At 43.9% G+C, this 25,256-nt stretch overlaps 2 protein-coding genes across 4 annotated transcripts in view; one reads left to right on the top strand and one right to left on the bottom strand.

The window, feature by feature from the left end:
* The window catches only part of Eif2ak1 (eukaryotic translation initiation factor 2 alpha kinase 1), a 37,424-nt gene that overhangs the window by 5,635 nt on the left and 6,533 nt on the right, over window positions 1-25,256 (top strand). For both annotated transcript variants that reach the window (XM_059249120.1, XM_059249121.1), the window contains exons 3-11: window positions 837-970; window positions 3,507-3,544; window positions 5,625-5,724; window positions 7,401-7,481; window positions 9,525-9,624; window positions 11,893-11,950; window positions 12,416-12,740; window positions 15,375-15,486; window positions 17,633-17,733. In XM_059249120.1, coding sequence (XP_059105103.1) covers window positions 837-970; window positions 3,507-3,544; window positions 5,625-5,724; window positions 7,401-7,481; window positions 9,525-9,624; window positions 11,893-11,950; window positions 12,416-12,740; window positions 15,375-15,486; window positions 17,633-17,733 — 1,049 coding nt within the window. The remainder of the gene's footprint in view (window positions 1-836; window positions 971-3,506; window positions 3,545-5,624; window positions 5,725-7,400; window positions 7,482-9,524; window positions 9,625-11,892; window positions 11,951-12,415; window positions 12,741-15,374; window positions 15,487-17,632; window positions 17,734-25,256) is intronic.
* On the bottom strand, window positions 19,060-24,289 carry Ankrd61 (ankyrin repeat domain 61). Of its 2 annotated transcripts, none has more exons than XM_059249122.1 (3): window positions 23,992-24,289; window positions 22,058-22,158; window positions 19,060-20,160 (listed from the first exon to the last, which is right to left on the bottom strand). In XM_059249122.1, exons 1-3 carry the CDS (start codon window positions 24,202-24,204, stop codon window positions 19,215-19,217), a joined length of 1,260 nt encoding a protein of 419 aa, XP_059105105.1. In that variant the 5' UTR covers window positions 24,205-24,289; the 3' UTR covers window positions 19,060-19,214. The 2 variants fall into 2 exon arrangements, with proteins under 2 accessions (XP_059105105.1, XP_059105106.1); XM_059249123.1 differs by having other exon boundaries at window positions 22,058-22,155; window positions 23,992-24,288.

The following is a 25,256-nucleotide window of genomic DNA, read 5'->3' on the forward strand; positions in this document are numbered from 1 at the left end:
ATCTGTCTTCCCTTTGGTTTGCTTTCTTCTGGTGGTGCTGGGCATCAGACCCAGGCTTCATACTTGTCAGGCTTTGCTGCTGAGCTGCATCCTCAGCCATACCTGTTTCTGTTTCTATCTCCTCTTCCTCTTCCGCCTCCTTCCTCCCTCTCCTGTCTATCTCCTGTCTACTGCCTCTCTTTTCCCTGTCTCCTCTCTCTCTCCTCCCATCCTGTCCCCTCTTCTCTTTTCCCTCGCCTTTCTCCCTGCCCCATCCTCCCTCTTCTTTCTTTCCTTTAAAAGTAAAATCATTTTATGTGTATAGGTTTTGCCCGCATGTGTGTCTGTGCAACATGGACTCTAATGCTTGCGAGGGCCAGAGGACAGTTGGAGCTCCTGGAGTTACGGAGAGTTTGTGAACCACCTTTCTTCATTGTGCTCCCCCTGTCTTCTCCGTTTCTCTTGTTTTCTCCCTCTTCCCCTGTTCTCTTTCCAGCTTGACTTTTTTTCCCCTCTACCTCCTCTTCCATTTCTGGTGTGGTGTGAGCCACCACACTTGGCTCTGTCCGTATTTCTTTATGTGTAAATTAAGGATGTTTTTACAGAAGCAACTTTTTCTTAGGTACGTGGTGCACAGTCTGTATGTTCATCTACTGTGTTTCCCTCCCCTTTTGAGACAAGGTCTCATTGAGGCTAGCCTCATGCAGGCTAGACTCAGACTTGCTGGATAGTTGATAGATGACTTTGTACTGAAGATTCTTCTTTCTTAGCAGCCTGCATGCTGGGGTTCCAGCTTTGCTGACCTTGCCCTGCCTGCGGTCAAGTTTTCTAATAAAAGCTTACCGTATTTTTTATAGTACTCTGCCAGACTTTTATCAAGATGGGGCTGCTGTCTTCGTTTACCTGCAGTGATGAGTTTAGCTCACTGAGACTGCACCACAACAGAGCTATCACTCATTTAATGAGGTCGGCCAAGGAGAGAGTGCGTCAGGTAAGCCCTACCACCTGCGCGCTTCGTGTATGACGAGTAAATTTGAATCTTAGAAGAACCATGTGTGGGGGCTGAAAAAATAGCTCTGCAGTTAAGAGGACTTGCACAGGGCCCAAGTTTGGTTTCTAGCATCTACATGGTGGCTCACAACCATTGATAACTCTGTGGAGTGACCTCTATGGGCACCAGCCACCTAATGAGCTAAGTACATATAGGCAAAAACACTCATATGCATAAAACACATTTAAAAAAAGAAAGAAAGAAAAGAGCACTGTGTTTTGCTGGGTGTGTGGCTCACTGGCAGGGCATTTGCCTAGTGTGCCTAGTGTTGTGTGTTCTATCCCTAGGGCTAAAAAAAAAAAGTAGAAAGAAAACCATCTATCCATCCATCCATCCATCCATCTATCCATGGAGGGGGTGTTCAAGACAGGGTTTCTCTGTATAGTCTTGGCTGTCCTGAAACTCGCTCACTCTGTGGACTAGGCTGGCCTCAAAGTCTCAGAGATCCTCCTGACTCTGCCTCTTAAGTGCTGGGATTAAAGGCATGCCACCACTGCCCAGTGAGAACTGTATTTTTAAAGTATTATTTAATTTTAATTATATGAGTGGTTCTTAAAAATAGAAACTTGGACAAGTTGGAAATATTAGTTGGTATTACTAATATACTGTTTTATGGGAGCTAGGGGAAAAATGGAAGAAAATAGCCAAAAATCAAACCCTCTTGAAGCCAATGTTCTAATGCAGGGGGCAGTAACAATAGGGAAAGTTAGAACAAATGTGGATGGCATAGGTAGTGGAGGGGATTAGAGAATGCTGGGAAGGGCATGTGACTTCCGGGTACAGTGGCCATGGCAGGCCTCACTGGGAAAGTGGTCAAGTCCAGAGCTTCGAGACAGCTGCAGGTGCGTGGAGGGGGAGTATTCCAGGCACAGCCAAGTATTCACAAGTGCCCTTTGCTGAGTATGTGCTGGTGGTCATATGTAGATGTAACCAACCTTCTTATTAAATAAGAAACACAGAACCAATGCAAAGAAGAAAGCCAAGAGGTCAGAGCTAAGAGCTAAAACCTTACCCTTCCTCCTGTGGTGGTCCTACCTCTCCAAACCAGAGCTACCCCTGTGTTAAAGTCTTTATATAGAGTTCCTGTTCTGCCTTCTCATTGGTTGTAAACCCAACCACATGACCACCTCATCACGGCCTGTCTGTATAGGCCTCCAGGTTTTCTACGGTTGGTATTGAGATTAAAGGCATGTGTCTCCAATGCTGGCTGTATCCCTGAACACACAGAGACTTACTTAGCTCTGCCTATCAAGTGCTGGGATTGCAAGCATACGCCACCACTGCCCTGCTTTCCTATGGCTTGCTAATAGCTCTGACCCCTGGGCAACTTTATTTATTAACATACAAATAACATTTTAGTAAAAAATAAAATATCACCATAGTCATATGCTGCTCATTTCTGCAAGGCTGCCTTGCATCTAGGCAGAGCAGAGAAAAGGGAGGAGTGGAAAAGAGAGTGGGGAGGGGCCTCGCGGGGGTGTGGGATCGTTTCCTCCTCTCTCCTTCCTTACTGAGTTCACTACGAGGGGCATCAGGCTGGGCAGTAACAACAGTACTATTGCCTGCTGCTGTCTTCTTCTTTACTTTTTTTTTTTTTTTTTGACAGACTCTCACACTGTAGCCCAGACAGTTCTAGAACTCGATGTAGCCCGTGCTGGCCTCAAACTCTTCATACTTCTGCTCCAAGCCTCCTAAGTGATGGGTTATGAGTCATCACAGCCAGCGTGGAGTAGGATTTTGAGACCATTTTATGAACTTGGTTTTACACAGAGTGGACGCAGGAAACATTGCAGGATTTTAAGCATAAGAACATTTTCCCATGTTCATGTCTGGTACTGTGCTGGAAATAGATGGGGAGGTTCAAGATGCAGGGAGACAGGTGCAAGGATATGGGCAAGAAGATGGCGTGGCTCCAAAGAGGGTGGTAGCAGTGGAGATGGGAGCAGCCAATTTCTACACAGATTCTTGAAGTGAAGTTAGTTTTTGCTCATGGAGCTCCTTGCAAAAAAATTCTCAACTCTGAAATATTTTTAATCATAAGCTATTAAGTAATATTAAAATGTCGTTTCTAAGATGGATAAGTGGCTCAGTCCTATAAGCCCAGCACTCAGGCCGAGTCAAGAGGATTGCCACAAGTTTGAGACTAGCTTGGTTTACATGGTGACTTCCAGGTTAGCCAAGGCTACATCAATACCCTGTATCAAAAACAACAACAAAAGGCTCTTTTTATCCTTGTGTGATGGCTCATGTTTGTAATTCAAGTACCCAGCAGACTGAGGCAGGAGGATTATGAGTCCAAAGCCAAATTTTGCTATATAGTAAACCTGTTTCACAAAAAAGCGCTAGTAAATAGTAAAATGCTAGACGGTGGTCTTGTTTTAGGTATGTGAGCATTTGGATTATTGTGATGTTGAATTTGATTCCTTGTTTGTCAGATGTTTCAAGTGGTTCTTAAAGATAACTTTTTTGGTTTTAGGATCCTTGTGAAGATAATTCTTACATGCAGAAAATCAGGTATGTTTCTAACACTTTTCCACTAACTAAACTAAATTAAAAGAAATCAAAATTATTTTTATAAATATTATTTCTTGCCGGGCAGTGGTAGCACATGCCTTTAATCCCAGCACTCAGGCAGAAGCAGATGAATATCTGAGTTCGAGGCCAGCGTGGTCTACAGAGTGAGTTCCAGGACAGCCATGGCCACACAGAGAAACCATGTCTACAAAAGCAAAAACAAAACCAACCAAACAAAAAATTATTTCTTTATTCTTTGTTTTTTGAGACATATTCTGGGTATATAGCCTAGTTTGGCCTGGAAGTTCACACTCATCCCCCTGCCACTCTATCTAGAGCGCTGGCTTACAGCATGCTTGTCTGCTCTCGGGAAGTGTAGAACTTTGTGGCCAGCACTTTGCACTGCTTTGAGAGTGCCTTTGCTTCTCATTCCCTTGTCTGTGACCTCCTGTCCCCACTGAGTGTGGATTCTGTCAGCTAGCCTTTGCCCTTCCCCTTTTTGTTTTTGTTTCTTTGAGACAGGGTCTCATGTAGCTCAGCTGGTCTCATTTTTGCTTTGTAGCTGAGACTGACCTTAAATTCTTGATTCTCCTGCCTCCACTTCCTAACTAAGTGCTGAGATTGCAGGCATAAAGCCGCTACATTTGGCTGTCTCTTTGTGTTTGAGTGTATATATTTGCATGTACCTGTGTGCACATGCATTTGGAGGCTAGTGGCTGATAAAAGGTGTTTTCCCCCATCTTACTGCCTATTCTGTATTGAGGTACAGAGGTGCATGTGAAGCTTTCTGATTTGGTTAGTCTAGCCAGCTTGCTTGCTCTAGGAGCCCTGTTTCTTCCTCCCTATTGCTGAAGTTGCAGGTGGGCTGCCTACCCAGCAGGTGTTTTTGTGGGTGCTGGGATCTGCCTGTAGATGTTTTTGTGGGTGCTGGGATCTGCCTGCAGGTATTTTTGTGGGTGCTGGGGTCTGCCTGCAGGTGTTTTTGTGGGTGCTGGGATCTGCCTGCAGGTGTTTTTGTGGGTGCTGGGATCTGCCTGCAGGTATTTTTGTCGTGCTGGGATCTGCCTGCAGGTATTTTTGTGGGTGCTGGGGTCTGCCTGCAGGTGTTTTTGTGGGTGCTGGGATCTGCCTGCAGGTGTTTTTGTGGGTGCTGGGATCTGCCTGCAGGTGTTTTTGTGGGTGCTGGGATCTGCCTGCAGGTGTTTTTGTGGGTGCTGGGATCTGCTTGCTGCAGTCTTCATGCTTCCACATCAAGCCATCACCACAGCCCTCTTCCCTGGTACTTTTTGAGACCAAGTCTCTTTATAACCCAAACTGTCTTCATACTCAGATCTCCTGCTGGGATTATACACATGTGCAACCATGTCCAGCAAACACCACCGTTGATTAGAATACTGGTACTTCTTTCAGGAGAATGCCATTGGCCTTTTACTTTATTTACAAAACTTTAAAAATCTCTAAAGAGCCTGGATCATTTCAGAGTTTTAAAGTTGGGCGTCCTGTGGTAGCGTACAACTGTAATCCCAGCACATGGAAAACAGAAATGGGAAGCTTGCCACATGTTGAAGGTCATTCTTGGCCTACATAGTGAGTTCTAGGAAGCCTGGACTCCAGAGTGAGACCTTGTTTCAAATCCCCAACAACCCCTGAAAAACACTAAGACAAGAAATTAAAGTAAAACTGCCTGGTGTACATGACTGTCGGCTCAGCGCTTAGGAGGTAAAGACAGCAGGTTTAGAAGTCTAAGGGTATGCTTTGGCTAACTGGAGTCTCTCAGCAAGGAAGAAAATGCTCACCTAATTACTCACACTCATTACTTCTGTCCAGTTTCTCTGTCTATAAAACATTATTGCTGATTTCTGCTGGAATGTTAATTACTAAATTTAATGAGCCTTCTTGCTATTTTTATTACATTCTTAATTTACCATTTTCTTCCCATAGGAAATTAGAAATTTCCTTATAGCTGATTCTTTCTACCCTGCAGTTTACTGATAAATGAGTCTCAGCAGGTTGGTAACACAGTGCATACCTTTGATTGTCACATCTTAATATTGATGGCCTGCCTGTATTTAACTTTTAGATCCAGGGAGATAGCTTTTGAAGCACAAACCTCACGCTACTTAAATGAATTTGAAGAGCTTGCCATCTTAGGAAAAGGAGGATATGGAAGAGTATACAAGGTTTGGTGGTTTTTGTTTTTGTTTTTTTTTGTTTGCTCATTTTAACCTATTATGCCATTTGTGTGTTTTGAGAAGTTATTTTCATTTTTATGATTAGAAATACCTAGAGATTCCTTAAACAATGTGTTTTTATTTCAATAAGTTTTAATTTTTTTCCTAACCATGTTATTAATGTTGGTTGTTTAGTTAGATTCTGGAAACTTTGAGTTTTTATTCTATAATTTAAAATGTGTTATAAGGCAGGCTTGGTGGCCCACCTTTAATTCTAGTACTGGGATGGCAGAGGCAGGTGGGTCTCCTAATTTGAGTCCAGCCTGGTCTACAAAGTAAATGCCAGTCCAGCCAGTACTGTATAGTGAGACCTTTTCTAAGAGAGAGCGAGACAGAGACAGAAGAAAGAAGAGAAAAACAAGTGTTGTAAAGAAGAGATGTATGTGGGAAAAGGATTTGTGGAAAGGAAGGGGATTAACAAGGGTGGGGGTGAAAGTGATTTCTTTTTTGTTCTTAGGGTTTCTATTGCTGCAGTGAAACACCATGACCAAAAAACAAGTCAGAGAGGACAGGGTTTATTTGGCTTACACTTCAGCATCGCTGTTCATTAATGAAGGAAGTCAGGACAGGAACTCAAACAGAGCAGGAACCTGGAGGCAGGAGCTGATGCAGAGACCATGGAGGGGAGCTGCTTACTGGCTTGCTCCCCATGGCTTGCTCAGCCCGCCTTCTTATAAAACCCAGGACCAGCAGTCCAGGGATGGCATCACTCACCATGGGCTGGGCCCTCCCCCATTGATCACTAATTGAGAAAATGCCCTACAAATGAGTGTCATCGAGGAATTTCCTCAACTGAGGCTCCTTCCTCTGATGACTGTAGCTTGTGTCAAGTTGACACACAAAAGTACCCAGTACGTACAACATCAAAGAACAAGCTTAATAAAAATATAATTTAAGAATATTTTGAACTTAGTGTTTTCAGTCCATAGTTTAAAGATTTTCGACAGAATGATAAGGCATTGGCACTTGAAAACAGTGTGCTGTAAGAAGTTGTGCTGTATCGTAGCGAACTTCTGCCCTCCAGGGTTCTCCCATTGTGCTGTAAGCCTGTATTTAAGATCTCCTCCCTCCTTCAATAAACAGCATTCGGCATTAAATAAAAAAAAAAAAAAATAGAAAAAAAAAGTTGTGCTGTTATACATACACTTCGGTTGGTAGTGTTCTTGCCTGACATGCCCAAATCCCTGGACCTGATCCCCAGCACCACACAGACCCATAGTGTTGCATGTCTGTAGGAGCTGGAGACAGGAGGATCACAAGTTCAGAGTCATCCTTGGCTACATAGTGAGCTTGAGGTCAGCCTGGGCTAACCAAGACCTGGTCTCAAAAAGAATAAAATAAACAATTGTGTTACTGAAAACATGGTGTTTTTGCATTTAGGACTGTACGTTCAACTTTGCTAGCATTCCTGGTCTTCAGGCCGGGAGCCTGAGGTTGGACACAGTTAGTTTGCAAAGGACCTGCTCCAGAAGACTAGGGCTGACTTTCCGCCTTGTAGGAAGAATGGCTTAAGCTTAATTTGATCTCTGGCTGGTTTGGATTATCAAAGCTCACATGCTGTAAATTCCTTTATTCAGGTGCATTTGATGGAATTTAATACTTTTTCTTTTCTTCTGGCTTTTAAGGTCCGGAACAAATTAGACGGTCAGCATTATGCAATTAAGAAAATCCTGATTAACAGTGCAACTAAAACAGACTGTATGAAGGTATGATCTTGGATGTGTGTGTGTGCAGGTGCACATGCAGTTGAGTGTGTGTGTGAGGGTGCATGTTGTGAGTGATGTTCCTCAGGCATCATCCATCTTGGTTTTACAGACGAAGTCTCTCACTATACTACAGCTGCTCACTAAGTAAGCAGGATTGGTTGGCCAGTGAGCTCCAGGGATCCTCATCTCAACGTCCTCATGGTTGGGATTACAATCATGTGACATGCTCAGTCCTTTTTTCTTTTAAATGTCAATTCTGACCATCAAACTCAAGCTTTCATGCTTGGCAAATTGATGACTTTATGACCAAACTATCTCGCTAACCCTGAAGGTAGGATTTCAGAAAATGATTTGAGTTGGGCCAGGCCTGGTGGTGCTAATTCGAGGTAGGAGGGTCAGTTCAAGGTCTGCCTCTGTTATGGACCAAGTTGCAGGCTAGACCGATTGTCCCAGACCCTATCATAAAAGCCATCCTCATCAGAAAAACAGTATGATTTGAGCTGGACCTGCTTCATGTACTAGTGGTCTATGCTACTAGGGAGGGTGAGGTGGGATGGTCACTTGAGACTAGCCAGACTCTATAGTAAAACCTCATTGTTTAAAAAAAAAATGGTGAAGGACGCCTGGCAAGTCAGGTACGTAATCACACTACTCAGGGTGAATCTGGAGAGTTGAAAGTTCAAGGCCTACCAGCGCTCCCAAGTGAGTTCACCTCTAGGCAGCTTAGTAAGACCCTTTCTCAAAAAGTCAGAAGAAAGCAGGGGATACAGCACAGAGTGCGAGCACTTGCCTCCATGTGAAGGCTTTAGGTTCTACTGTAGTACAGAGAGAGGACAGCACAGGAGGGAGCTGTGAGGGACACAACTAACTGCGATTTGTTTTGAAGAGTTAGATCTATATTATTACATATTTGCTAAATAGGAGGTTTTATCAGTAAATATAAAAACGAAATTTTTATTTGATGTAATTTTTCTTTAAAATTTTATTTTTTCTGTTTTATTTTATATATCATTTTATTTTGAGATTATGTCTCACTATGTAGACTCTGCCTCCCAAATGCTAAGACTAAAGTCGTACGACAGGCTGTGTAGATGTCTGTACATGGATGTGTGCCCACAGGGCTTGTGTGGAGGTCAGAGAACAGCTCGTGGGAGTGGTTCTCTTCCTTCTACCTTGTGGATCCCAAGGACCAGATTCAGGTCATCGGGCTTGGCAGCAAAGTGCGTTTGCCTTCTGAGCTGTGTCACCGGTGAGAAATTAGTTTTTTAAGTACTTGTTATGTAAAAGGATGAGCCTAGTATAGGCCTATCTCTTACTGACATGCTGTGTGGTCCTGGGTAAATTTCCTTCTCTTCTGCGTCACTGTGTCTCTGACTGTTTAAATAACAGTGACAAACCCATCATGTCACCGCTGTGATCCCAGTGCTCAGAATACTGAGCAGGAGGACAGGAGTTCGCAGCCAGCCTGTGCTGCGTTGTGAGACACCATCAAAACAAACTCAGAAGCAAACAGAACCACAGGGGCTGGGGCTCCACAGAGGCTGGGGTGCAGCTCAGTGGTAGAGAGTTTATCTAGCATGCTCAAGGCTCTTAAGTTCTGAGCATAATTTTTAAAAAGGAAAGAAGATAAAGGTAAGAAAGCAGTAGGAGGAAGCCTGGTGTCTGCTTACAGTGGGGAGGAGGGTACAAGAACTATCAACACGTAAAGTAAGCGTGGAGTTGCTGTAACAATTGCTGTTTGGCTGGGCGTGATGGCACACGCCTTTAATCCCAGCACTTGAGATGCAGAGGCAGGACGATCTCTGTGAGTTCGAAGCCAGCCTGGTTTACATTTTGAGGTCCAGGACAGCCAGGACTGCCTAGAAAGATCCTGTCTCCAAAAATAGCAGGAAAAAACAGTTGCTGTTTGTCTTTCACAGGACTGTTCCTGTTATTTCTGCATAGTTCAGATTCCTCTTTCAGAGGGTTACTATCTTTCTTCCAGGGTAAGTAGTATTGGGTAACAAATTGCCAGTAAAAAACAATTCTAATTATTTTGTTTAGGTGCTACGAGAAGTAAAGGTTCTGGCAGGTCTCCAACACCCCAACATTGTTGGCTATCACACTGCATGGATAGAACATGTTCATGTGGTGCAGCCACAAGGTAAGTTGCTTTTTATTTCATTTAGTCATTCATTCATTTCATTTATTTATTTATTTATTGGGGGCTTGTGTTTTTTTTTTTGACAGAGTCTCTCAATATAGCTTTAGCTGTTCTGGAACTCCCTATGTAGAACTGGTCTTGAACTTACAGAGGTCTGTCTGCCTCCGATTCCTGAGTGCTGAGATTAAAAAGGTTGTGCCACCATACCCAGCTTTGAAAAAAAGACTTTTGTAGTTGAAAGTTTCCTCCAGTTCGCCCAGCCCCGAGGTCCCTCAGCCACTTATAAAATAATCAGTCAGAGGCTTAAAATTTTTCACAAACTGTATGGCCTATGGCAGGCTTCTTGCTAGCTAGCTCTTATAACTTAACCCATTTCTATCAGTCTATAAGTTATCAAGTGGCCACGGCATTACCAGTCTGCTGGCATCTTGTTGCTCCTCCCCGGTGGCTGGCATATCTCTAGACTCCGTCTTTTTCTTTCCTGTCTCTCTCCTTGGGATTTCCTGCCTGCCTCTAAGCTGCCTGGCTATAGGCCAAAGCAATTTATTTATTAACCAGTGGGAACAACATATATTCACAGCGTACAGAAAGACATCCCCCAGGACTTTTTACGTTTTATTTTATTTTTTTGAGACAGAGTCTATGTACCTCTGGCTAACCTTGAACTCATGGAGATCTACCTGCCTCTGCCTCTGCCTCTGCCTCCCAAGTGCTGGTGTTAAAGGCGTGTGCCACCACACCTACTGCCTAGCTTATTTACTTTTAATTATGTGTATAAATATGTTTCTGTGTGTGGGAATGTACACACATGCTTGTTGGTGCCCTTAGGGTCCAGAAGAGGGTATTGGATTCCCTGGATCTGGAACTGGTAAATTGTCAGCCACCTGACATGGGTGCTGGGAACAGAACTTGGGTCATCCTCTGCATCGTAACTGCTGAGCCATCTCTGCAGCCCCTGGTGGTTTTCTGAGACAGGGTTTTACTCTGTAGTCCTGGCTGGCCTGGTATGCTCTACATGCCGCCCGCAAACCTGCTGCCGTCTCCCGTCTGTGCCTCTGGCGTGCTAGGATCACTGGCATGAGCCACTGTGTCTGGCTAAGGGAGGTAGTTTTTGTTGATACAAGTCAGCTGTCCCTAGTCTAAAAATTGAGACTCTGAAAAGTTCCCAAATCTAAAACTTTTAGAACCTCATAAAAGCACACCAATTTTTTTTTGAGATTTGAACTTTTTTGGATTTTAGGACTGGGGAGACCTCTGGTATTCTGTACATACATTCTAGAAAAAAAGAAAAAAGTCCCAAATCTGAAGTGCTTTGGTCTCTACCTCCCCCATGTACTCAATCTGTACATGAATGTCTAGTGAGCTTCTGCTCTTGAGCCAAGTCTGCCCTGCCCTTGCACACACAAGTGGAGAATGGTGTTGTTTTATTTACTTACTATTTTACAAAAAATTTGAGACAACGTCTGCACTGTTAACCACCCCAAATTAGTCTCAAAGTTAATTAGTTCAAGTTGGCCTTTAAGTCAAGATCCTATCTCAGCCTCCTGAGGACTAAGATTACAAGCATGTGCTTGTAAACACAGTTTTAATTTTTTTTTCTTAGTTGTGTGTGTGTGTGTGTGTGTGTGTTTTTGTTTTTTTGTCAGTGCTGAGGATTGAACTTGCTAGGCAAGCATTCTCTTACTGAGCTGTAGGAGGTTTTTCACTTTCAAATAGTCAGATGGAGGGGCTGGGAAATGGTTCAGCTGGTAAAATGCCTGCCATGTAAGCAGGAGGACCTAAGTTTGGATCTCTAGCAATCATGCAAAAAGACACAGCAGGGTGCATCCTAGTTTGAGTATATGTGTGTATACCATGTGTGTGCAGGTGCCCATGGAACCCAAAGAGGGTTTCAGATGTTTTGGAACTGGAGTTACAGGTGTTTGTAAGCTGCCTGATATGGGTGCTGGGAACTGAACCCAAGTCCTCAAAAGAGCAGCAAATGCTCTTACGTGCTGAGCCATTGCTCCAGCCCCAGCCGACTCACTTTTTGCCTGGAGTTGCTTTTCACTACAGCAAAACTAAGATTGAGTCTGTGGGTCCTCCAAACCGACGATTTACTGACAGATCTCTGGAACTCTTGGTGATCTCTGCCGTTACTAGGGTGCCCCCATTTCTTAGACTCGCTGTGTTCCTGTTGACTTGCAGCTTCATTTGGTGCCGTCTGTATATCTGAGCTGTGAAAATCATGGCTGCTTACAGATGTTTGTGTTTATTTCTGTTTGGCAGACAGAGTTCCCATTCAACTGCCCTCTCTTGAAGTGCTGTCGGAGCATGATGGGGACAGGTATGTGGGTTGGTGTTACTGCGCACATAAATAATTCTTTTCTGTCACCTGCAGTGACTCGTCACCTGCAGTGACTCGCTTTTGTCTTTACTACTAGGAACTTGGGAGGAATGTTACAGACTTACTGTCTGCTTATTTTTTTTTTTTAATCCTTTTGTCCTTTTGCTTATTTTCCCTATAAAATACTAAGTTTCTTTCTCCTGTCAGAGTTGTATTTACTTTAGTTGACTTCCTTGACACAGGGTCTTGCTATGCAGCTCAGACTGTTCTTTAATTTACTTTGTAGGCCAGGCTAACTTCAAATTTCATAATCCTCCTCCCTCAGCTTCCTGGGCCTTGGGAATACATATGTGCACCACCATTTCTGGCTCTCTGTCAGTATTTCAAATCAAAGTTAATGAAAAAACCATTTAGATACTCTTGTCATTGACATTCACGTTTGTCTTACTGTATTTTTATTTCTAGCGATCAAGGTGATGTTAAAGACAATGAAAGCAGCTCATCCATTATCTTTGCCGAACTCACCTCAGAAAAAGAAAAACCTTTTGGTGAATCTGACATTAAAAATGAGAATAACAACCTGGTGAGCTACACTGCCGATTTAGTGATCAGGAACAGCAGTGAATTTGAATCGTCCATTGAGCTCCGAGAAAACGGCTTGACCGATTTGTCTATCAGACCAGTTGTCAAGCATCAGCTGCCGCTGGGGCATAACTCAGACTTGGAAGGGAATTCTGTGTCCACGGATGAGTCTTCTGAAGGCAATTTGAACCTGCTGGAGCAGACAGAGGTAATGTGGTTTCCCAGATCCTGCTAAGGAGTTCACCCACAGCTACGTTAGGGCTTTGACCTTGTGCTGCATCCTTCTTTAGCTGACTTCTGGTGGTGCTCCATCTTTCCATGTGGCTTTGTTTAGTCTCGTGGACTGTATGGTATTTTTCAGGTTTGGGCCGCCCTCTCCTCCCCGCATACAGGGTTTCTTGTAACCCAGGCTGACCTGGAGTGAGCTGTGTAGTCAAAGATGACTTTGAACTTCTGATCCTCCTGCCTCTACTTCTAGAATGCTGGAATTCCAGTTGATACTCATTTCTGAGAATCAAACCCAGGGCTTTGTGCATTCTAGCAAGCACTCTACTAACCCATCCCCAGGCCTGCTGTAAGGTCGTAGTAGTTAGTCTTCCCCATTTACTTAGCTCCTAGTAACCTTTACTGATCTTCACATTGGATCACTGCACCTCTGGATAGTCTCAATTGTGTGCCCTGGAGTTGGAAGCTTCATTCACCATCTATGTCTAGTATATTATTAGCATTATACCATAAATAGATACATATATTCATGCAGAACAATTTTCTATTTTTGAAATGTGACTTTGGTGACTCCGGGAAGATTACTAGGTCAGTTGTCAGGGAACTTTTACTGTAGTAAGTTTGCTAACATGCTTGTCAGACTCTCATTAATATTGTGTTTAGAAAACTAGAACATTAGGGGATAGAGAGATAACTCAGTTGTAAAATGCTTGCCATATAAGCCTGACCTGAGTTTGATCCCCAGAACTTACATAAAAAGTTGGGTGTCATGGTGCACACTTGTAATCCCAGCACTGGGGGAGTGAAGAGAGGTGGATATCTGGGGCTCACTGGCCAGCTGGTCTATCTTAACTGACACACCCTACACCCCAGTGAGAGACCCTGTCCCTAAAAACAAGATGGACAGCACCTGAGATTGAATTCTGGCTCCCACATAAACATGCATCTTGCATACACACATGAACATCCACAGACCCCCATACATTGCACACACAAAACTTGAACATTAATGGAGTCTACATGACAGATTACAATCTGTCAGGATAGGATTGGAAATCTGTATGTACCAAAATAATTCTTGTGGAAGAATATGTGTGTCTGCACACTTTCTTTTTAATGGAACATTTTCCTTAATGCTGAATTCAGTTGGCTGCTATAAGCTTAATGTTCTCTCTTTAGCAAGACACTATAGTTGGATTTTCCTTTGGGCTGCCAGTTCACAACTAATGGCATAGAGACTTAGTACTAATTATGAAAGCTTAGCCTTAGCTTAGGCTCGTCCCACTAGCTCTTAGAACTTAAATTAACCCATTTTATTTTATTTTTAATCTATGTCTGTCACGTGACTCACTACCTCATCTCTCCGTACTGCTCATGCCAATTCCTCCACATTCAGCTGGCGACTCCGCCCCCGCCTTACCAGAGTTCTCTTTCTGCCCGAAGTCTATACCTCCGTCCAGTGTTTTATTACACCAATCCCAACATTACATTTTCATGCAGTGTACAAATACCCACAACAAGACACAATCTAAAGAAGTCAACTGTCTTAGTTACTTTTTTATTGCTGTGATAAGACACCATGACCAAGGCAACTCAGAAGAAAAGTTTATTTGGGGCTCTGTAACATGAACTCTAAACGGTCTTGTAATGTAAAACCAGGAGCCTGATATTGGGGTGACAGTTGAAAGATCAAAGAAGCAGAGCAGCCACAGCCACCACCTCTCACCTCACCAGCTCCTCAGCCTGAAAGAGCTCCAGCCGAAAGGGCTTCAGCTGAAAAAGCATCCTCAGCCTAAAAGGCCTCTAGTTCCTGTCTCCTCACGCCTTATAGACCTTTCTCCGCCCAGCCATTAAAGGCACTTGCTTCCCAAGCACTGGGATTAAAGGTGTGTGCCACCACTGCCTGGCTCTGTTTCTCTCCTAGACTGAGTCAGTCTCATGTAGTCCAGGGTGGCTTTGAACTGACAGAGATCCAGATGGATCTCTGCCTCCCCAGTGCTAGGTAGGATTAAAGGTGTGCGCCACCACTGTCTGGCCTCTGTGTTTAACCTAGTGGCTTATTCTGTTCTCTGATCTTCAGGTATATTTTATTCCGTTATACAATATGTCACCACAGGGCTCACAGCTTTAGAGGGTTGGAGTCCATGTCCTTCATGCATGGCAGGGAGCATGTCAGCAGGCAGGCAGGTAGGCAGGCAGGCAGGGTGGCTGGAGCAGTAGCAGCTCACCCTCTTTTTTTTTTTTTTTTTTTAATTGCAAATAGTTTTTTGTTTGTTTTTTTTTTATATACTATATTCTGATTACCATTTTCTCTCCTCCAACTCCACCCACACCCACCCGAATGTACACCCTTTCTCTCAGAATACAAACAGGCATCTAAAAAATAGTAATGTAAGATAAAGTGAAAAGAAACCAGAATAGGTTACTCAGGGTTTCCTGCATGCTAAGCCCCATCTCCAGCCTTAGACTACAGTGTGATCTTGGTTAATCAATCTCCTTTGGGAGACTTTAGGCAGCGGTTAGTCGTGGTGTTTGACCTAAAGTAGGCCAGTGAGTGTTGGTTGACAGGTGAAGAGTATGAAACTCGGCAGATGGGAGCATGCTGTGTGTCCTCTAGGTTCGGTACCACCTGATGCTGCACATCCAGATGCAGCTGTGTGAGCTGTCCCTGTGGGACTGGATAGCCGAGAGGAACAAGCGGAGCCGGGAGTATGTGGATGAAGCTGCTTGTAAGTACCATCTATAAGTCTGTTTATTTCAGTATTTTTCAAAACCAGCTATGAATTTGGTAGTTATCTGTGATAAAGTGTTTGTTGGTATTGGTGGTGGTTGATGTTAACTGTCAACCCGACAGGATATAGAATCACCTGGATTTGTTTTGACACACCTATGAGGGATAATTTAGGTTAGGTTAGCCTCTGGGGATGCCTGTAGGGGGTTATCTTGATTAGGCAGGCAGCTTTCCCTGAGTTGTGACCCTGGACTATATAACAGAGAGAAAATAAGCTGCGTGATAATATTCATTCATTGCTTTTCAACTTCCGACTGGAGGTGTGTAACCAATGGCTTCAAGCTCCTGCCATCATTACATTCCTGTGACGATGTACTGTGACTTTGAACTGAGAGCTGAAATAAGCCTTTTCTCCTTGAGTTGCTTTTGTCGGGGCATTTTATGATGGCAACGGGAAAAGAAACAAAGACAGTATTTAAATTGTAACGTAGATCAGTGATTTCAGATAGAAATTTTTTGGTGTATATATGTGCTAAATGTACATACTTGTGTGAATGTGTGCACATTTGCATGCTGTGGAGACCGTGTGTGTGTGTGTGTGTGTGTGTGTGTGTGTGTGTGTGTGTGTGCGCGCGCGCGCGCGAGCGCGCACATTTGCATGTTGTGGAGACCAGAGGTTGATTTTAGGTGTCTCCCTCAGTCATTCCCTCCTTATTTTTGAGACTGTGTCTTCACTGAACCTTGAGCTTACAGATTTGGCTGGGTTGGCTGGCCAGTGAGCTCCAAAGCCTTCCCTGTCTCAGAGAAGAAACTAATGAGTCCTGAAACAGTAGTGTCGTTAGAGACGAGAGAAGACTAAAAAATTGTCTCTAGCCAGAGGAATTATGGGCATGACAGCTGGGATTGCAGACATAAACCAGCCCTGCCTGCCCTGCCCTTGCTGTCGAGCTCTTTCTGTAGCCATTGTGGTTGGTGGCTCATACCTTCAATCCCAGACGCAAGAGGTTGACATAAAAGGCTGTCTTGAGTTCCAGGCTACAATATGACACTCTGTCTTCAACAACCACAAAAAGGGGTTGGTGAGAAGGCTCAGTGGTCAAGGTGCTTGTCCCCTAAGCCTGACAATCTGAGATGGATCCCTTGGATCCACATGGTGGGAGGAGAAAACTGACTCCACAAATTGACATTCACACATGCTTGTGGCACATAGATGCTTGTGGCACATGTATACAATGCACACACACACATATGCACATAAGTAAAATTTTTTAAGAATTAAAACCTACTTCCTCCTTTTTTCATGTTACTAAATGTATTAGGGAAAGTCCATAATTCTTTAAAAAGTTGTTGTTTTAGTACAGGGCATCCAAACTTGTGCAGTATGACCTTGGTTTCTATAAATGTGTTGGGCTGCATTCATAACTGTCCTGGGATGCATGAATTGATGGGCCTCAGGCTGGATGTATCTTAAAACCATTAAAAACCACTCCACTGTCTAAGTGAACTGTTCATCCCTCCTGTGTTTTTACTGTATTCTTCATTATTTAGTCATTTTTAGCAAATCTGAGAAATGATGGAGAGAAGCTTATGCCTTGAACAAAATTTATCTTCCCCCACTCCCTTTTTGAGATAGAATCTCACTGTGTAGCTCAGGTTGGCCTAGAACTAGAGGTGGTCCTCTTGCTACAACTTCCCAAGTGTTAGGATTATCAACATGAGCTGCCGTGCCTAGGTAATTTATGTTTTATCTTGTTCTGGTGTTTATAATAATGTCTTAATCCAGTGTGGGCTAGGACAGTAGACTAGCCTTCAACCCCAGCATGGGAAGACTCAAAGAGGACTGAAGCTGTAATTTAGTCACCTAATGCCTGGTTATTGTTTAGAAAGTCATTAGTACAGAGTTTCTGGCTAAGCTAAGTACCTATTTGGAAGCAAAGTGTCAGTGTTGGGTTTCAGTCTGTGATTTTTTTCTTTGCTAGCAAAGAATCCTTCCTCCTTAGTTCTGTTTTAGGCCATTCTGGAGTGTTTGACTGTTGAAGTTTCCAAGATTAATTTGTTGAGAACATTTAATATTTAGATGTTAATATAATTTAATGAGTTCAAAGAAATAGGGATATGAAACCATTTGTTTTTTAAAATTCCAGGTCCCTACGTTATGGCCAGTGTTGCAACAAAAATATTTCAAGAATTGGTGGAAGGTGTCTTTTACATACATAACATGGGCATTGTCCACAGAGATCTGAAGGTAAGGCAGACTACTACACCTGTGAGCACAGTAGTGGTGTCTTCCAGGGATGACTTGATGTGGGTTCATGGAGTGCAATGAGGTGGCATACTCTCATTCTTCTGCTTAGGAGGGTGTCACTGCTGTCAAGGAAATTGTTATTCTAGAGGTCCAGAACTCTTGGCTGGGAAGATGGCTCAGTCAATAAAGAGCTTGTTATATAAGCATGGGGACTTGAATTTGTATCTCTAGAATCTGCGTAAAAAGCCAGGTACAGCAGCATATGCTTGTAACCTCAGGGCTGGGGAAGCAGAGACAAGAGGATTCTGGGGTTTACTGGCCATTCAGTTAGGTGGATTAATTGAGAAAGATGCCCACTGTCAACTTTTAGCCTCTGAATACATGAACACACTCATGTGTATATACTCCCCCCCCCCCTACTTACAAAGAAATCCTAAATTGAATTTGAAAGCAGTAATTTGGGGATATTTGAACATTGGTTGAGGTATGGGTACAGTAAGGCATAAGTATACTGATTACTAGTATGGTGATGGTAAATATATTCAATGTTGGTAGATGTGGTTATATGTTACTGCAGCCTTAGAGATTAAAATGTTTCCAGGAGGGCCAGGCGATGGTGGCGCACGCCTTTAATCCCAGCACTCGGGAGGCAGAGCCAGGCGGATGTCTAAGTTCCAGGAAAGGCGCAAAGTTACACAGAGAAACCCTGTCTCTAAAAACCAAAAAAAAAAAAAAAAAAAGTTTCCAGGAAATGGTTTGGTTTTTTGTTGTTGTTGTTTATCTTGAATGCTGGTGGTGGCAGTAGTGGTTCACAATGAGAAACCCTGTCTCGGAAAAACAACGACAACAAAAAATCCATCCATCGCATACCTTTTATCCCAGCCCAGGAGGCTGAGGCAAGTCTAGAGCTCTTCAGGGGTCTTTAGTGAGTCATGTCTCAAGGACCGAAAGTAAAATCAAAACCCCAAATCCCTCAAACCAAACCACAATGAAAATATAATTCTAGCAGACAGGAATTGTGTGAACATGGAGCTCAAGTGAATGCCCGGGTAGACAACAGCAACAAGCATTCACCCCTCAATTAACTTGAGGTTAGCCTGGACTACATAGTGAGACCTTGTCCCACCAAACCAAAATAAACCACCCCACAAAACAAACTGAAAACCCCATAGGGACTACTTTAGTTTTAATTCATAAAAGACTATCAAGGAAAGATAAAATATACTTTCTTTTTTGACTGACAAATTTAAAGCAATTAGCCCACTTTTCAGGCCAAAATTTAAATCATGGGAAAGGGATCTAAATGAAACCTTAGAAGACCTTGAGTTAATGTGCAAGTCACTTTAATGTTTTGGGAAGGGATTAAGGGCCAATAGTGTGTGCATTGCAATGTAAAGTGAAGTTCAAGTGTTTTCTGGTCCATGTCTAGCCAGAAAACAGTTTGAGTTGCTGAGATTCTCTGGACTGAGGGTGTGGAGCTCTCATTTCAAGAGGTAGTCAAAGTCATAGAAGGTATATATGGAGTTCCATAGCTTCCCAGGGAGAAGTTTCTTCAGGTGGAATTTGTACTTCTCACCATAAACATTCCTGATGTTTCTCTTACAGATGGCCTCTAGGGATAAAGGTTTTTTTGCTAACTTTATTAGAGTTTCCCTTAGGAGGTGGAATTCTGGTAGCATGATTCCTGCAGGTAGAAGCCCTTGCTTATTGCTCAGTCTTAAAGGGTAAGTGCGATAAAGTAGCCTAGCCAGAAGCGTTACGTCTCTGATATTGGAACTGCGCTGAAGGTACATATAAATTGGAGATTCCCCATTTTTTGTTAAAATGTTAACATTTGCTTCAAATTCCAGCAAGAGATTGATTATTACCTCTCTGCCTCCAAAACATGCCTTGTGCAGAGCTGTTTGGCCTTCGTGGTCTTGGGCATTGACCTGGGCTCCATGACTCAGCAGCAGACGGATGCAGCCCACTCCTGCTGCCAGCAGTTGGCCAGCTTTGCTTGATGCGGTGCACACTGCCAGCTTCAGAGCCGTGTTTCCACTCGAGGAGATGGCACAGTTCACGTTGGCCCCACAGGCAATGAGTGTCTCTATCATGTTTTTGTCCAGTATTTCTGCAGCCATGTGGAGTGGCGTCATGCTGGCTTCATTAGTAGCATTGACCTGGGCACCATTTTGGGCCAAGAGGGAGAGAACTGGATAGGAGCCATATGTTATGGCCAGGTGCAGGGGTGAATGCTTGTTGCTGTTGTCTACCCGGGCATTCACTTGAGCTCCATGTTCACACAAAATGCGCAGACACATGACAGCATTGTTCTGAATGTCTGTCAGGATCTTTTGGATCTGGGTACTGGGTTTGGTCCACGTGGTAGAAGTGATTGGCCAGTTTAGCAGCATCTGGTGAAGAGTGGTGAGGCCTTGAGCGTCCCTGGAAGGGATTATTCACAGGGTAAGCCAGGTCCACTCCAGAAAGGGACTCTCCGTGAAGAATTAATGCTCAGGAAGGCAACACTGACTGCAAGTAACAGCTAGAAATTCGTTCTCTCTCTCTCTGTCTCTCTGTCTCTCTCTCTCTCTCCCTCTATAGGGGTGTGGGAGTGGTGTAGATACAAGTTGATGGTGTGTGTGTGTGCACGCGCGCGCACGCTCAGGTGCATATGAACTTGTGTGCATGTGGAAGCCAGAGGTCAGTGTATTTCTTGATTGTTGTCAACCTTATTTTTTGAGAGAAGTTCTCTTGACTGCATCTGGAACTCATTGATTTGGCTAGACTGGCTAGCAAGTGAGCTCTGGTGACCTGTGTGTTCCTTCCCCCACTCCTCAGCACTGGGGTTATAGACTGTGTGCTCCCTCCCGCACCCGGCTCTTCCACAGGTGCTGGCGAGTGAACTCAAGGCTTTATGTTTGGGTGGCAGGTGCTTCACCAACTCAGCTGTCCCCCTAAGCAGCTGGTGGTAATTTTAAAGAAGTGGTGGCAGTCTGTATTGCTGGGTGTCTTAATGGTTTTTTGGGTCCCTGCTGAGTAGAACCTAGGTTCTTAGAGAAGCCTACTTAAGGTTGCTCCTTTTGGGACTGTGGCCCCTTTAAGGCTGTCCCTTGTTGCTTCTGTATCCCCAGAATCATGCATAGCTCTGGACTGGTTCACTGCGTATTCAGTAAAAATGTGTGGACCTAGGTATGAGCTATGAATACCCCAGAAGTGAACATTAAAAGGCCAGCACTCCCGTTCTCTCGGTGTCCTGTTTTGTCTGTCCTCTCTCTGACACGTTCACTTACAAGGATAGGAGAGTCAGTCAGTGGCAGGCCTTGAATCTGGACACCTGCAGTTTTCTGAAGCCAGTGAAGCCAGTTTCCTCTCATCCCTGCTCCAACCCAGGTGGAATGAGTGGGCCCTCATTCCAAAATGTCTTTGTTGTGGCAGTTGACAGGGAAGGTTTATCACGAGAATTGACTGCTTCCCTGACAGTAGGAGCTGGTGGTCAGCTCCCCCAGATTTAGCTGTGTGAGGCCCAAGACTGGGGTTTGGAGAAACAGCAGGGCATCTCGGCCTCCTGAGGGCATGCTTAGTCTGGGATGGGAAGCAGGCAGGCTAGAGAGCTAAGTGAATGCTGCATGTGGGCAATCTTCTGGAAAGGTGCAGAACCTCATCCAGGGGCAGGAAAGGGCCTTTGAGGAGCCCCTGAAGAGATAGGATGAGTCAGTGGCTCAGGCTTAGACAGGCCAGCCATGGAGAAGGTTTGCCACGCTGGAGCTGGTGGTGCCAGAAGAGGGTGCAAACTAGATAGAGAGGGCGGGTTTTCTGAGCAGGGTAAGGATAGTTGTGTTATTTTTATATTGCATATACAATTCTTTGATTTATCCAAATGTATTCATTGGGCCATAGTGTTCAAAAATCAGAGATAAGAGTGTGAGCAAGATAAACTTCTCTTTGATGAAGCTAGTGGTCCTCTGGAGGGTCATACACAAGAAAGCTTATCATCTGTTTTGTTTGTTTTTCCCTTTCTTATTTCTCATATTGTCAAAACTCCTGAGTGCTCTAGTCCAGACTTAATGTGTTTTCTACAGTTGAGGCACTACTTCATATGTGTTCATTTAGCTGGCTGGGTAGTGTTCTTGTATTAGGCCCAGTTTTTCAGTCCCTCACCTTGTCAGTAAAGTGTGTTTCATCCACACACAGTCTGTACCTGGAATGGGACGAGTATCTCTCTCTCTCTCTCTCTTTCTCTCTCTCTCTCTCTCTCTCTCTCTCTCACACACACACACACACACACACACACACACACACACACACACACCATGCTTGACGGCACGTTGAGTTAACTTACCTTACTTCTGTGTCAGCCCCGTGTTGTAACAAGCAAAGCAAACTTTGTGGCTTGCGGTATTCGGTGGCCAGATGGATGGGGAAGATAGCCCGAGTCTGCTGCTGGGAAACCACAGTGCATTACAGACACGGTTTACGCAGTGCATTACAGATGTGGCTTACACAGTGCATTACAGACATGGCTCGATGTTCCAAGGCCTAAGTACTTTAGCATTGGTTTGGCATTTCATCAGTTCCTGCATTAAGATTTTTTTTTCTTTTTTTTTCTTTTTTTTTTTTTTTTTTTTTTTTTGAGACAGTCTCTTTATGTAGACCAACCTAGCCTGGATCTCACAGAGAAATCCACTTGCCTCTGCCTCCCAAGTGCCAAGATTAAAGCCACAAGCCACCATTCCTAGCTAAAGATTTTTCTTTTCTGTTGCATTTTTTTTCTTTTTTTTTTTTTACTTTTTAAAAAATTTATTTGTATTTTATGTACATTGGTGTTTTGCCTGCATGTATGTCTGTGTAAGAGTGTCAAATCCCCTGGAACAGGAGTTACAGACAGTTATGAGCTGTCATGTGGGTGCTGAGAATTGAACCCAGGTCTTCTGGAAGAGCAGACAGTGCTCGTAACCGCTAAGCAATCTTTCTAGTCCCTCTTCCCCCACACCCCCTCCCATTGCCTGTTTTAAATGGCCCATAGCTGGTGAATTTTAAAAAATAGAATTGGTGTGTTAGAGCTGGGCATGTCGGTGCACACCTGTAAATAACCCTGTAGCACCTGGAAGGTGGAGAAGGATCAGGAGTGCAAGGCCGTGTTTGGCTGCATGAGACTCTGTATCCTTTCCCCGAAGAAAATATAAGTACTAATTCTCAAGGCAATCGAAATAACACACAAAGCTTTGAAAATTAATTGCTATAAAGAACTGTTGGTGTAAAGTCGATAGCAGATTGCTTTGAAATAATTTAGTCCTTAAATTAACCCACAAGTTTATTAACAAGAACATGTTATATTTTATAGGTCTTGCCAAAGCCATTATCAGCTGTGAAACTTGCATTTCCAAGGTTTTCAGATAATGCAGCGTATGTTCTTACTGTGATTAACCAAGCTGTTTATACTACTTCTTAAAATACATATGGAAGGTTTACACTGTGACTGCAAGATAAGGAGAGGGAGACGAAGGAAGGAGGGGTGGCTTTCTTTTGGGGGAAAGAAAAAGAGAAAGCTAATTAGAAAAGCAGTATTCAGGCAGCCTTGGTGGCTCATCCCTGTAATCCCAGCGCTTTTGGGAGCCGGAGACTGAAGGATTGTTAATACGCTTTAGGTCAGCTTGGGTAAGTTGGTGAGTTCTAGGCCAGCCTGTACTATACAGTAAGATCCTGCCTCAAACAAAACAAAACACAACAATTGTCATATAAAAACCTAGGAAAGTGTATATCAGAGTGAAAAATACTTCACCTGCATGATGTAATCAGGGTGGGTGTATTCTGAGAGGATGATGTCACTCTCCTTCCAGTCACACAAGGTGTGTGGCTCCCATCCATTTGTGTGTGGTGAGTGAAAGTGGGGTTGCAGACTGGGGTACACTGGACCTGGGTGCTGGACTGCTGAGCCCTGTGTGTTGTGAAGCCATGAGGGGCTCAGGGAGTCCCCAGGGCATTGGGGTAGTTCCTCCCAAAGCCTCTGATTGGAATGTGTGTGTGTGTGTGTGTGTGTGTGTGTGTGTGTGTGTGTGTGTGTGTGTGTGTGGTTGTTTGTTTTGTTTTGTTCTTGAGACAAGATCTCACCCTATAGCTCAAGCAAACCTAGAACTTACTATGTATCCCAGGCTAGCCTTGAACTTGAGGCAGTCAGTACTCTTGCCTCAGCCTATCAAGTGCTGGGATTAGAAGGGTATACCACCACTTCCAGTTCCATTGTTTCTTTAAAGCGACTGAGAGAATAGGGAGTACCTGGCTCAGAAGTAGTCTGCTGGTGGGGTTGGCCAGGATGGTCAAGGGCTGGTTGACAGGGTGGGTTCTGAGGAGTGTCTTGATTATGTTACAGTCTTCCTTGAGTATGGCCTCATAAAGTCTAGAGTGCAGCGTAGTGACTGAGCTGTCCTCCAGCAGCATGGCACTGTCCTCCACGAGGTCTCTGCTTCTCCTCTTGGTTATGTTCCCCATGAGAAAGTCTCTAGAGCAGGGGCTGATGAAGTGAGTGGATGCTGCTATGGGATTGGTCAGTTTCCGTCTCTTATGATGTTGACCCCTCATCTCAGTTCTAGAACTCTTCTAGAATTGTATTTGTCAACAAAATCCATTTCTACACTAAAGCCAGCCCTCGTGAGACTTTGTTCCCTCCCGCCAAGTGCAAGCAGTTTCTCAGCTTTTCTCCTCAGTTATTAACAAACAAGCAAACAAAACAAAAAACCCAAACTGGTATCTTATAGCTAAAATCATTTCTCCTGTCCCTTACACATCAACTGTAATTAAATCTAGGAAGGCCAGTGAGATGGCTGGGGTAAGATGCCTACCACCAAGCGTGACAACCTGAAGCTCTGTCCTGGGGTCCACATCGGGAGACTCCTGCAAGTTGTCCTTTGACCCCATCCTCACCCCATGGTGTGTGCATGCATGCACACACAGTTTTTTAAGGGACTCTTAGCAGGACCAAAACAGAGTGGTCATATATTAACATATATATTAACATAAAAGTGAATTACATATTGCTACTTTAAATGTTTTAATTTTAGTAAAATTATATACATCTCTTTTAGTAAAATTATTATATGCCTCTCCTCTTCTCCCAGTTAGACTGTACTGTCGCTGCTGCTGGTATTTGGAACATGTAGCTCTGGCTGGCTTCAAACTCACTATGTAGCTGAGGATGACCTTGAAGTTCAGATCTTGCCTCCACCTCTCTAGTGCTGGATTGCAGACATGTGCTACTTTATGCATTGCTGGAGTTAGAACACAGTGCTTTGTTCGTGCTAGGCAAGCACTCTGCCAGCTGAACTACATCCCCTACCCCTACTAAGTTTCAGTTTCTTTAAATTAAAACTTGTTCCTGAGTGGCCAGCCTTTCAGTTTGGTGTGTGAATGTATATGTGGTGTGCTCAGTGTGTGTGTGTGTGTGTGCTCAGTGTGTGTGTGTGTGTGTCTGTCTGTCTGTCTGTCTGTCTGTCTCTGTGTATCTGTGTGTGTGTGTCTGTGTGTGCATAAGCCAGACCACGATT

Source organism: Peromyscus eremicus, chromosome 23 (genome assembly GCF_949786415.1).
Source record: "Peromyscus eremicus chromosome 23, PerEre_H2_v1, whole genome shotgun sequence".
Lineage (NCBI taxonomy): Eukaryota > Metazoa > Chordata > Mammalia > Rodentia > Cricetidae > Peromyscus > Peromyscus eremicus.